Source organism: Jaculus jaculus, chromosome X (assembly GCF_020740685.1).
Source record: "Jaculus jaculus isolate mJacJac1 chromosome X, mJacJac1.mat.Y.cur, whole genome shotgun sequence".
NCBI classification, from domain to species: domain Eukaryota; kingdom Metazoa; phylum Chordata; class Mammalia; order Rodentia; family Dipodidae; genus Jaculus; species Jaculus jaculus.
The window spans coordinates 94,077,731-94,090,809 of record NC_059125.1 but is presented as its reverse complement, the minus strand read 5'-3'; the positions used below and the strand labels follow the sequence as shown (position 1 = coordinate 94,090,809).

The 13,079-nt window shown below is 39.3% G+C and overlaps 1 protein-coding gene across 1 annotated transcript in view; it reads right to left on the bottom strand.

Moving 5' to 3' along the window:
• Srpx2 (sushi repeat containing protein X-linked 2) overlaps nt 1-4,922 on the bottom strand; it is a 28,625-nt gene extending 23,703 nt beyond the window's left edge. The window contains exons 1-2 of the mRNA XM_004668795.3: nt 4,647-4,922; nt 2,645-2,856 (exon numbers count right to left, since the gene is read on the bottom strand). Of these exons, the coding sequence (XP_004668852.1) occupies nt 2,645-2,735 (91 nt within the window). The 5' untranslated portion in view covers nt 2,736-2,856; nt 4,647-4,922. The remainder of the gene's footprint in view (nt 1-2,644; nt 2,857-4,646) is intronic.
• Between the last annotated feature and the right edge of the window lie 8,157 nt (nt 4,923-13,079).

Genomic DNA, 13,079 nt, shown 5'->3' with positions numbered 1-13,079 from the left:
TTTTTACTTTGCATGGGGAGGGTGTTGGGGTGGGAAGACCAGAGGCCACCATGCATTTTATATCACTCCAGAATTATAGGGGATGTGGGATAACTGAGGGGAATGCTCAATCACATAATTACAGTCTCTACCAGGGTGTGGATATAGCTAGACCAGTGCCTGGTTTCTTTTATGCCAGGAATGGGTTTGGGCTACTTAACCACTTTAAAACTTTCCAGGCCTCCTCTTTGCCTGCTTCTGAGTATTTTATGCATATAGTGGGATAAAAGAATGAAACTGGAAAGTCCACTCTGTATCAATCCATCTATCTGTTTGTCCCTCTTCAGAACTAGGGATTAAGGCTTGGACAGCATTTCCAAATTCCTTGGCATCATGCAGTGCTTGATTACTGTGTGGTCTGTTACTGGGTTCCCCCAACTGCCACAGCCAAATCAGACCCTCTAAGTCTCATGCTTAAAGAAAGGTATGGTTGGAAATGTAATTGATATTTGAAGATTATTTTAAGATCCACATTAATGTTTGGCTTAGAGTGACAAATACACACAATCTCCTGGAATAGGCCAATATTATCTGTTGAATAGTGAATGGACACAGACTAGCACTCTATCTAGCAATATAGGGGAGAAACATAGGAACTACAAATATATCTCATTACATATCCTGGTTTTTAAAAATATTTTATTCATTATTTATTTATTTATTTGAGAGTAACGGAGAAAGAGAGAGAGAGAGAGAGAGAGAGAGAGAGAGAATGAATGGGTGCACCAGGGCCTCCAGCCACTGCAAATGAACTCCAGACGCATGTGCCTCCTTATGCTTCTGACTTACATGAGTTCTGGGGAATCAAGCCTCAAACCAGGGTCCTTAGGCTTCACAAGCAAGCACTTAACCACTAAGCCATCTCTCAAGCCCTCATTACATATCCTATTAAGAAGGCTTGCAGGGCTGTTAGAGGCTTCAGTAGACTGGACTCCTCATGAACAGTGGTGATTCATAAAGAAGTGGGGGGCTGAAGAGATGGCTTAGCAGTTAAAACATTTGCCTGCAAAGCCAAAGGACCTCGGTTTGATTCCCCAGGACCCACGTAAGTCAGACGCCCAAGGTGGTGCATGCATCTGGAGTTCATTTGCAGTGCCTGGAAGCCCTGGCACACCCATTTTCTCTCTTTCTCTCTGTCTTTCCCTCTCTCAAATAAATAAAAATAAGATATTTTGAGAGGTTCTCTGAGACCCTCAAATAAAGCTAAGTTTTTTTTTTTTCCCCCTAATGCCTTGTCTGTAGAAGTCCAGCATTCAGACTTTTGTTCTTGGAAAACTAAAGGCCTTTGTACACAACAAGGATTCATATAGATGTTCAAAATTGTGTTTTGGAACTTTTAATGTCCATTGTTTTAGTCTTTAACTGGATTTTGGTCTTTTGTATTTTAACTGAAGCCAGTGGGTGGCTGGGGAGGACAGCTGCATATTTATCTCCTGAAGACTTGGGGCTCTTTTAACCCAAAGCAGTGTGTGCTCTGCCAAGGGCTTGATTTGAATTTCTTCATCTCAATGTCAACCCTTATGCTTGGCCCCCTACAAAGCCAGGTTAAGCCAAAGAGGGGAAGGAGTTTGCATATTTGTTTGAAAGCTGGATGCAGCTGCTCCAGATAAACAGAGGTATTGCCAAAGGCCTCCACCAGGAGCTAAGGGTATGTGGAAAATTTTAGCTGCAGTGACTGTGATGGGAGCAGTTTGTTATTTACTCATCTCTGGATATTTTCCTAACCCCATTGGTTGGGTCTGTCTCATTCTTACTCTCTCACTCTCTTCAGCTCCTTTGAGGGCAGACACTACAGGCCACAGAATATTCTTAGCCCTTGAGATGCCAGCGGGGGACGGGGGGAGGGCGTCAAAAACCTCTGTATGCCAGCTCATTTTCCTTTCCTCATCCCTCCCCCTCTCCTCCTCACTGAAACCAGTCTTGTTGACTCCCTATGTCTCTAGGGGTGAAGGGTGAGATCAATATTTAGAACTCCAGAAAGCTGAATCCTTTCTGAAATAAGGAACAAGCCAGAAGAAATAGGGGGCTTCCTGATTAAGAGAATGTGATTATTATTGCCATTAACAGCTTTGACTGAAAGGGACTATATGAGTCTTATAAATCAGGTCTGGAAGAGAAAGAGGAAGGGTGAAAAAACGATGATAGATTCTTATTCCCTGTGAATAGATTGTTTGTCTCCCTTATTTTTTTCCAAAACAGATATATGGTCGGAGATCTACCTTTGGGTGTGAACAGGGTATTTGACTGAGAAAAGAATAAAGGATTGACTCATAAAAAACTTCTCACAGAACAGTTTTCAATAGGCTGGGGTGATAGAGCAATTGGCTATCATGTGTGAGACAGAAAACAAAATGAGACAAAAATGGTTTTTAGGAAGCTAATTTTGTGTTGGCAAAGCTTATTATCAAACAGTTCTTTATAGAGTGCCTTATGGGCCTCCTCTGGTAGCCTGTCATAATATTTGGCCTCACTTATAATCATATGTCTGTTTTCCTCTAGGCCTAAGATAGGGATCTCTCATTGTAACCTAATTCTTCCATCTTCTGAGTCTTGGTCTAGGCCCCACCCTCCCTGGACTTAATGGACAACAGCCCCTGGGACTTACCTGCATACCATGTTGGTATCACTGCTGGAGTTAGGAAAAGCAGCAGAGAAAGCACACTTCTTTGAGTTAGTTGAACAGTCATCCTTGACATGCAAGTTTCAGGAGACAAGAATAAGTTTGTGTTGCTAGAAGTATCAGGGTGAAGGGAAATGAGTTTCAAATGTCTGTCAACTATGAATTTCCAAAAATGAGAAGAAACAGAAATATGGAATCTGTAGGGAGGAAGGATTTTAACATTAATGAATGCCCATTGAATTATCTAACTCATAAACACCTCCTATTTTATAAAATAGCATAACTTCTTTGTTATCTGTGGTCTACCCTCTTTCCTCCTAGTGGTAGGTGCAGTACATTAAACAAGTAATCTTCAACAGACCCTGGTGAGATACGTCATTGATGTTCTATGGTCCAAGTTATAAGGAAGGTTCATTGAGGTTTCAAGGCCAGGAAAAGGCTACCATAAATTCACACAGAACTAAAATAGAATCTGACAATATAAAGGCTACTAGTTAATGATACTGTCCACTTCACTAACATTTCCTAATCACAAATCAGGGAAAATGTGACCATATATAGTACAAGATCTTGAACTCTGTAGTTACACAGATCTGGAAATAAATCCAATTTTGTCACTGAATACCTATGGAGCCTTGAACAAATTACCTAGCTCCTTGGAGCCTGTTACCTCATCTATAAAATGGAAATGATAATATCTACCTCCTATAATATATCTTCTCATTCCACATAGAAAAGTAATCAGTATGTGCTGACATTGTCATTACTAAATTTTTTACTGGACAGGACAGGGTGTTTGTTTCCTCTAATTTTCCAAGCAGTAGCTATACCTTGACTATATTCCCCGCTCTGGGTTTTGAATCTTAGTGGTTTGAATGTGGCTTCTAGCTTCCAAATCCAGCCTAAACTTCCAGTTTTTCCCTGCTAAGTCAGCAGGAAGCCAGAAGGGTTTGGGGATGATCTACTGAGGCCCATGAAAAGAGTCAGTAGGCTCTCATTTCTCCTCTTGTCTCCACTCTAATGGGATGAGAGCTTTTAGTGATTGCTAGTGGACAAATACTTCATAAATGACAGTATTAAAATGTGCTGCCTATTGGTATAAACTAGCCACCAGACCTTTCAGCAAGCACTCATTCACCCACATGTTTTCCATGAAATGCCATTCTCAGAAAAGAAGCCAGTCTCAGAAATGGAGACAAAAAATAGATGACAGATTCTGGCTAGCATCATTAAAGGGACATGGAACATCCTAAAAAATTTGTTTTCCAATTCATCACTACTTGGATTTAGATTTTCTTGGCGGGGGGGGGCGTTGAGGTATGGTCTCTCTCTAGCCCAGTCTCTCCTGGAATTAGTATCAGGCTGGCCTTGAATTCACAATGATCCTCTTAAAAGAACCTCTGCCTCCTGAGTGCTATAGTTAAAGGTATGCACCACTTCACTTTGTGGCTTTAGCTTCTATCTAGAGACAGTGGCTATTAAGTAAGGTATATAGAAAAGTGAGAGGGAGAGAGGTAAGGAAAGTGAAAATCTATGGAGAGGATACTCTGACAGAGCTAAAGAAAGGAGGTGAACTAAAGCACCAAAACACAATAAAAGAAGAGAGTAAAACAAGAGGCAGGAAGAAAAAGGTAGATATTAGTGACTAGCCCACACCTTTATACAGTGTATTTATTATAGAACAAAGGTTTTCCCTTTTCAGACCCCCTACTCTGAATCTTTGAACTATTCCCTGCCCACCTCTTCCCCAGTCTCAGACTGAAAATTTGACTAACCAGAGAAAGTCATCTTTTGCTGTAGTCTGAGAAAGTAGTGAGAACATATATCTGTAGCCAGGTCACATTACAAATGAAAACAGCATATGATCTAATTTCATAAAAGTGTATCTTGTCCTTTTCCACCTCCAGCCATGTTATCCAAGTCCTGGGTCTCTTTACCCCTCCATAGCTTTGGAATGGAACATTATAGTTTGAGGGATTAATCTTACCTTATTTTTTTATTTTTGTTTCTTTCTCCTTCTCTTTCTCCTTCCTCTCTGCTCCTCTCATCAGTCGGGGGGAAAAAAACACTTCTACTTTAACATTCCTAGAACGAGTGGCTTCTGGTTTGTCCGGGCCTCCCTCCGGGATTCTGTTAACACTGTCCAGATGTTAGGATTTTTGCATCTGCCAATATTTGCCTTAAAGCTATATTATCCCCGCAAGCTATAGTCGTTCCTCCATGAGAGAAAGGTTTTAGAGAATTGGGAGAGAATGAATCAGAAGGGTTAGAGAACTTCAGTCTGTCTGCTGCAGAACAGGGGAAGTGTGAATGGCACTGGCCTCAAGCCCATGAGTGTAGTGATGACTAACAGAGGCTGGCTGAAGGGCTTCCAGAGATACATCTCACTGAAGAACATTACTTTCTGTGACTCAGCATGATATCAGGGTGGAGTGAAAAATAATTTCCCCAACTTCAAGAAGAAGGAAAGAGTGTAGCTGAGATTAACATTCCGTAGAGGTTTCTCCAGTGCTTTCTTGATTGTCTCAAACTCCAAGTTGCCTTGTCACATATATAGTATAGGGTTAGACACACTTTGAATCCTCTTATCAATGATCTAACTTCTCTGGACTTCAGTTTCTGATAAAATTGTGTTGTTTGAAAAATAACTCTCTCTCTCTCTCTCTCTCTCTCTCTCTCTCTCTCTCTCTCTCTCTCTCTCTGTGTGTGTGTGTGTGTGTGTGTGTGTGTGTGTGTATGAAGTTTTAGGAATCAAACCCATGGCTTTTCACATACCAGACAAGCACTCTACCACTGAGCTACACTTCTGCTTTACCAAACACTTCTTGTCTATAGAATCAAGGCTAATTTCCCATGTAAGAATTGAGAGAATATGTGCCTAGACTGGCTTTCCTGCGAAGCTAATTAAGTGGTTCAGGCTCCCATCTCTTGGGGAGGCTGAGGCAGGAAGACTGTGAGTTTCAGGAGAGCCTGGGATGCTTATAAAGTTCTAGGATAACCCTAGGACATATAGTAAGATCATGTTTCAAAAATTAGTGGTTGTAGATGGAAAAAGTTATTGCTATAGAAAGGTATTTACCTACTGTGTATATAAACAAATTAGTAACCTCTTCTTGATCACCAATTAAAACATTAGGCTTACAACAATACATAGTTCAGTACCAAGCATGAATGTCTCATTTACAAACCAATTACATATGTGCATTGACTAATTACCCTTAGTTTAAAGGTGTGACAATTGCCTATGAAAGTACAAGATACAATTTTTGCCTCATTCATCCTGTAAATTCATCAACTTCTCCTGTGTCAAGGATAATGGACACTGTGCTGAACAAGACAGGCACAATCCTTGACATCTTAATCTAGAATGAATTTAGCAAATACCCATTGCACCTGGTTCTAGATACTTAAAACAGTTCAGTGAACAGAACAGACAAAAATCATTGCCTTCATGGAATGGTAGAAGCATGCATCAAACAAAATGTTCCCAATTACAGTTGTGTGAGTACAGGGAATCTTTGCTGCTCAGCTTCAGTAAGGCAAGCATCAGGGATGCGATGTTGAATAACAAATGTGTGATTATTGATCTTATAAGTTTGCATGCAGCTCTCAGAGATTTTATATCTAGTAGAACAGAGAAAGGAGACTCAGACAATCAGAAAACAGTGCAGCACCATATAGCAATAAAGTACCAAAAGTTATAGGGTATTCCCAGTGAATTCTAGGAGGAGGCCAGTAAAAGAAAGCAGCTGGATAGAGGTGAGCATTGGTCTATTTTAAGGCATAAGAAGGAGTTAACTGTTAGGTCAGGAAGGTGGGAAGGAAATAAATGGAGGCTGTTGTATAAGGTGGTTCAGGGGGATCAGAATAAATAAGCTAGGGCTGGAGAGATGGCTTAGCGGTTAAGCGCTTGCCTGTGAAGCCTAAGGACCCCGGTTCGAGGCTCGGTTCCCCAGGTCCCACGTTAGCCAGATGCACAAGGGGGCGCATGTGTCTGGAGTTCGTTTGCAGAGGCTGGAAGCCCTGGCGCGCCCATTCTCTCTCTCTCCCTCTGTCTTTCTCTCTGTGTCTGTTGCTCTCAAATAAATAAATAAAAAAAAAGAAACATGTTAAAAAAAGAATAAATAAGCTATGGACCGAAGCTTCAAAGTAGGTTTACTCTAAATTCACATGTTAGAAAGTAATGAATATATTAAACTATATTAATCTTACGTATATGTGTTTGTGTGTGTGCGTGTGTGTATATATGTGTGTGTGTGTGTGTGTGTGTGTGTGTGTGTGTGTGTGTGTGAGAGAGAGAGAGAGAGAGAGAGAGAGAGACAGAGAGAGAGAGAGGAAAGAGAGAAAGAGAATGAATACATGTATCAAGGCTGTTTTCTTCCTAAAAGAACTCCTTTCTCTGGCTCCAGCCTCTTTCCATAGAGAATAGTCTGAGCCCTTAGCATGGCCTGGCATTCCATACTTCACCTGTATCTTCAGCCAGGTTTTAAGCATTCATCTCAGAACTCCTCTTTCTGGATATAGAATGTCCTTCTTTTAATGCTTTTGAGCCTTTGCAAGCAAAATTCCTCTATCTGTATCCCCTTCTCCTCTTTCTTGGCTTGTTAAAACGGGCTGAGGAGAAATTCTAGCTCATGCCAGAGGCGGATTATGTTGCATTCCTTTTCTCTCACAGCACACTTTGAGCATGTCTCAATTATTGTGAGCACATCACACCATTGTCCTTGTTCTTAACTTATCTCTGACACTCCAGTGGGCTGTGAAGGCCTAGAGGGCCAGGAAATTGCCTCTAGTGTTTATATTCCTAACATCCAACCCAGAGTCTACCACATGCTAGGATAAGGATGCACCAGAAGGCCTCAACCCCATTCAAGCTGGAAGGAGCAAAAACGATGCGATAGAAATTGGTTGAAGAAGCAAGTGAAGAGGGGAGAATATGTAAATCGCAGAGAGACAAAAGTAAAAGTGTATGTGAGAGGAAGGGACACACTGTAGTGAGGAATATGAGGAGCTAACCCCAAACAGGGAGCTTAATCTCTCTCTCCCCCCTCTCTGTTTCTCTTGCCCTCTCTCTCCCTCTACCCTCTCTCTCTCACACATTTCTGCAGTCCTTACTAGGTGTGAAAAATACAAAGCTAGATGTTATGGGATATAAAATTAAATAAAACACCACTCTGTAGTTTGGCTGATAAGATTAAGATATTGATTAATCAATATATATATATATATATATATATATATACTAAAATTATTATAATTCAGTATTCTCAGCTTGAAGTAATTTAATATGAAGCCTCTCAGCAGTCAATAAGGTATTAATTTTTTAAAAAATCATATGAGATAACATAAGTTACTGACATAGTTGAGGTGTCAGCAAAGTTCAAGGAGGTTAGACTAGAAACAAGTTTCTTAGAAAGCAGACATAGAATTGTACAATTTAATACCACTCAACAAAGTATTTCCCATTTCTACATGTCTATAACTATATACTATGAGTTTTGCAGAAGGCAGCATCATGGAAAGAAAGGCTTCATGGAGAATCTAAAAAGAGTGGACAGGATAGAGTGAAGGAAAAATAGACATCATGGAACAGAATATTAGAAAAGGAATAATGGGAACAATACAAGAGACAATAGTTGATAAAATATGCCTACTCAGGAAACTAATTTTTAAAATAATTGGTTATGAATTAATGAATGAAATGATAAAGTATGAAATGGTTATAACATGCCACATGTAATTTTAAGAAAATAAGTTTGAGGTGTTTTTAAATTTCATCATAGGTACTTAGCCATAGAAAATTGGAGGGGTCTTAGAAAAAGTGGATAAAATGCTTGCCAGGCAACTCTTACTACCTAAGTTCAGATTCCCAAACCCTATGGAGAAAGCCAAAAGTTGTAGTGCACTCCCATCATCCCAGTGCACCTATGTTGAGATAGGAGGTACAGAAGAAGAATTTCCTAGAGGCTTGCAAATGCAGTGGTCAACAACAATGAGAGGTTCTGCCTCAAATAAGGTCGAAGGAAAAGAATCACCTTAAAAGTTGTTCTTTGATCTCCACACACTTGTCTACAATAAAACATATGAATACACACACACAACATTGTTTTAAAAAGAAAAAGGCTTAAAAATGAAAATGTTAAGGCTATTTATGTGATAAAACTGTCTGAATGAAATGGCAGATGAGTTTTTACTGGTTTTTAAGACAGTAGAAAAAAGTCAAGACATTGTGTAAGAACTCAATTTAATTTTCCTGTTTTGTGACATTGCAATATTGGGGTAGCTTAGACATTTAGTTTTTAAAATTTAATTAAAATAGTTGAGTAACTGTTATCCCTAGACTAGCTGTGATCTTAATGTACTATACAGGGATTGGCTGAGCACCTGATGAGCTCATAAATTGAGCATTATGTCCTAGGCTGCTCAGGAGCCACAGTGGCCCTTTTACACCAGCTCTTCCTTAGTTTCTGATCATCTAGATGGCAGGATGTAGAATAAGTTAGAAGCAACTCAAAGCCAGCACTGCAATAATTGGCTAAGGGCCCAAGTTAATGTAAGTGTGTGGTCAGACTTTGAGCATTGACATTAGAGAAAGAGGTGGGATACATGAGGGGGAATGAGTTGTGGGAAGCTGGATATTGAAAAATATCACTTTGTGGTTTGAAGTTGAGTAGAGAATAGGGAAAAGACCTTGCTTGTTTGTGGAGTAACACTATTGACTTAGGGAGACTAGAAAATTCATATTGGAATAGCAGCAGGAAATGAGTTGAGGTTGTGTTTGGGGGCAAAGCATGGGGGGTGCCACAGTGAGGATTCTGGTTTATGCTATTTCCCTTGCCTGATGTCTGGCAAAGAAACCATTTAAACCTGATCTTGAAGGTTACAGGAAGTTAATTGGGAAGGGACACAAATCCTTACTAAATGCAAAACAAGTGACAACAATATTTAACAAAACTTATTTTTTTCTACTTTTTTGGTGTCAAATGTATATTTGTGTTCATAAAGGGGCAAATGAATAAGTCAAATCAGAAATTAATAATCAGATTTTTTCACTCCAAAACAAACAGGTTTAATACCTGGACAGCTATTCTATTGGGGTGAAGGCAAAAGGTTAAGTCATCCTACCCCATCCCTAAGCTTAAGGTAGAATTAGGCAACCATCACATTTCTTGTGCTTCAGGGATCCCTTGTTTGTAGCATCTCAGCTTCTGAACAGCAGTAATCTTAGCCTAGTCTGAGTCAAGATAGCTTTGGACTTGTTTCTTCATGTGTAGAATGATGGGCTTTTGTGATGTAGGCAAGAGGTGACAGGTATTAGGCACTTAGCAACAGTGGTTGGTACCCAGTGCTCAGTATCACAGTTTTTTTTTTTTTTTTTTTTTTTTTTTTTTTTTGAGGTAGGGCCTCAGTCTAGCCCAGGCTAACCTGGAATACACTGTGCAGTCTCAAGGTGGCTTTGAACTCATGGCAATCCTCCTACCTCTTCCTCCCGACTGTTGGGATTAAAGGCGTGCACCACCATGCCTGGCTTCACAGTTATTTTTAATACTTGAAAAAATGAAATTATCTTATAGCCTAGGGAAACATTTCTTAAATTGGTTTGGATTGGATTTACTATATTTTAGATTTGGTTTTGTACTCAGACCTGGGCCTAGATTTGAGCTAAACTGAATTTTTTGGGTTTTGTGACATGGTAGAAAGGGGGAAACTGGTGTAGCAGGGAAGGAGACAGTGGTGCAAGGTGTTGTGGCCACTGGAATATTACTTTCCCTGTCAGACTTTGGTTTAAATTGGCACTGACTGTCGTTCAAACAAAGCTGTGTTGTGAGTGGCAGAGGAAGGGAACGAAGGAAAGTCAACACATTCTTGGAAATAAGTCGTGGATTTTGCTTGAGCTAGTTTGTTTTTGCTTCAGCCACAGAAATATGACTTTGCTCTCAGGCACACAATGAAAATTCTTTCCAGGACGTGGTAAATCCTAAGCTTCAAAGGAAACTTTCTGTTTAGGATGACAAAGAGTCAGTTAGCAAGACTTCCCTGAATACTTGGAGTTCTTAGTACAAAGATCTCTTAATTATGGTCCTTTAGCCTAAGAATAAAGCTTTGCATATACTTAGAGTCCCCTTTCCCCCAGCCTCTCTCCTGCAGCTGAGGTAAACATGACATTTTAAAACTTGAATGTTTGCTATTTTATTGATGACTTTGCCTCGAAGTATTTACTAAGGGTATATAATATATATCTGCATGTATGGATATAATTTATCCAGTTTTACACATATTTGTATATTAGACCTTTCTAATTTTAGGATAAAATTTATTACAGATCTTGGAAATGCAGTAATTCATTCTCCAATAGTAGCTCCTTTGAACCTCAGACGTCTGGCGGGATGTTATAGGAACTGGTCCTAGGTCAATATTCAAAGCACAGGGCACCTTTGTGTGACTAAGTCAATGGAACTTTCCTCTTTTCTGGTTCTGTGGTATATGTTTCAAGCAAAGTTTCAAGTAGAAAAGCTTGAGTATTTACCTCTCCTTCATGAAAACAGGACTTTTTGCAACAGCAGTATTGGCCCGTTGTGATGTTAAACACGTGTCAATTATGAGATAGGTTAGCCAGGGAAAATGCATTGACTCCTAACTCCATTCCTATATTGATAACGCACATGTAACACTCAGTCTCTGCTCTAAAAGACCTTGCATTTTAGTTGAGAACCCAGACCTTGAAAAGCTTTCTGTGATGCAACAATATAGACCAACACTTTTATAATACAAAACAGAAACAGAAACAGAAACAGAAACAGAAACAGAAACAGAAACATACATACATGATTTAAAAGGGAAAATAGAGCTGGGCATGGTGGCGCACGCCTTTAATGTCAGCACTCAGGAGGCAGAGGTAGGTGGATCACAGTGAGTTCGAGCCCACCCTGAGACTACATAGTCAATTCCAGGTCAGCCTGGACCAGAGTGAGACCCTACCTCGAAAAACCAAAAAAAAAAAAAAAAAAAGGAAAATAATATATCTTACTTTTACACTTTAAGTGCCTATAATTTACTAGGATACACAATTATTATAAAAGTTTTATGCTATGTCTCACTATATGGTTAAAGAAATATATAAATCTATATTTCACTGTTTCAACTCAGATTTCTTAGAGATTACCATTGCCCTAGTAAAAGGTATATTTCTTTGTCAAGAAAGGAGGCTGGAAGTCCTAATGTCTATTTTTCACTACACTGGCAATTGAGTTTTCACTCCCAATAATGGTCTTTTTATTCTCTTTGATTATGTCTATCCTCCATTTCAAGAAATATAAATGCTATGGGCTGAACTAATGTTCCTGAGTAAAAAGAGGGAAACCAGGTGTCAATACCACTTCATTAATTCATTTGTATTTAAAACATTTTATAAATGTGTTATGAACCCGATTGGAAGAAAAAGACATCCCACTGTGAGGTTCCCAAGAGAAGCAAATGAACTGTTTAAATTGAACTTGATCTGAAAACCTGAATGGTCACTCTTGAACCTTCAGTGTTGCTGGAAAGCTGTTACTAGTAGAGTTCTGTATTATCTAGGCTCATTTATTTCTTTTTTCCTTGATTTTGATAAAAGGCATAGAATTAACTCGTTATAGTAGCTTCATAAATATATGTTTGTTCCTGTATATTTGACTAAGCACTTCCCCTATGTTCCTTATGAAATAAGGACTTGCCTACATTTTATAGATGTCAGTAACTAGAAAGTACCCTATAAGGCTATTCTGATTTGCATGATCCAGGTTTTTTTTTTTTTTTTAAGTTAAGTCAATTCAGGAGGCTTGTCTACTTCCTCACATGTGACCATTCCCAAGTCAAGATAGAAACTAAAAGAACATCAGCTTTTGCCTTCCCACTATTGAGACAATGTGAATAGTGACGATTTTTAAATGGTTTTAAAATGTCAGTCTACTGTTAAGGTTGACTTGGAGCAACATTTGGACATATGGGAATGGGAACTTTTGGGGAATTGATTCCCATTCCACAAGCATCTTACTTCTTTAGGAACAAAACATAGTCTCAAGTTCTAGGACGTTCTAAACAATTGGGAAAATTTCCCTTGGGAGAACCAGACACCTCAAACCAAAGCTAGTGTAATAGAGGAAGCCACCTAAATTAGAAAGAACGTGGGTATTAACTTTTCTGTGTGGTCAGTTGGTCCATACTGGTAAAATATCAGGGGACTGAAATACAGAGTGCTTTGTGTTTTGGTGCTTTCATATTTACCTGGCATTCTCTGTAGTAGTTTCCCTTAAAAAAAAAACCAAAAAACTTTGCAGGCTATGGCTGAACTTGCATTCCTTCAAGGTTCTAATTACTGAAAGGATAATAGAGGGGAGGCATAATAGAGTTTTTAAACTTCAGAAGGAAATTCTAGAATGCA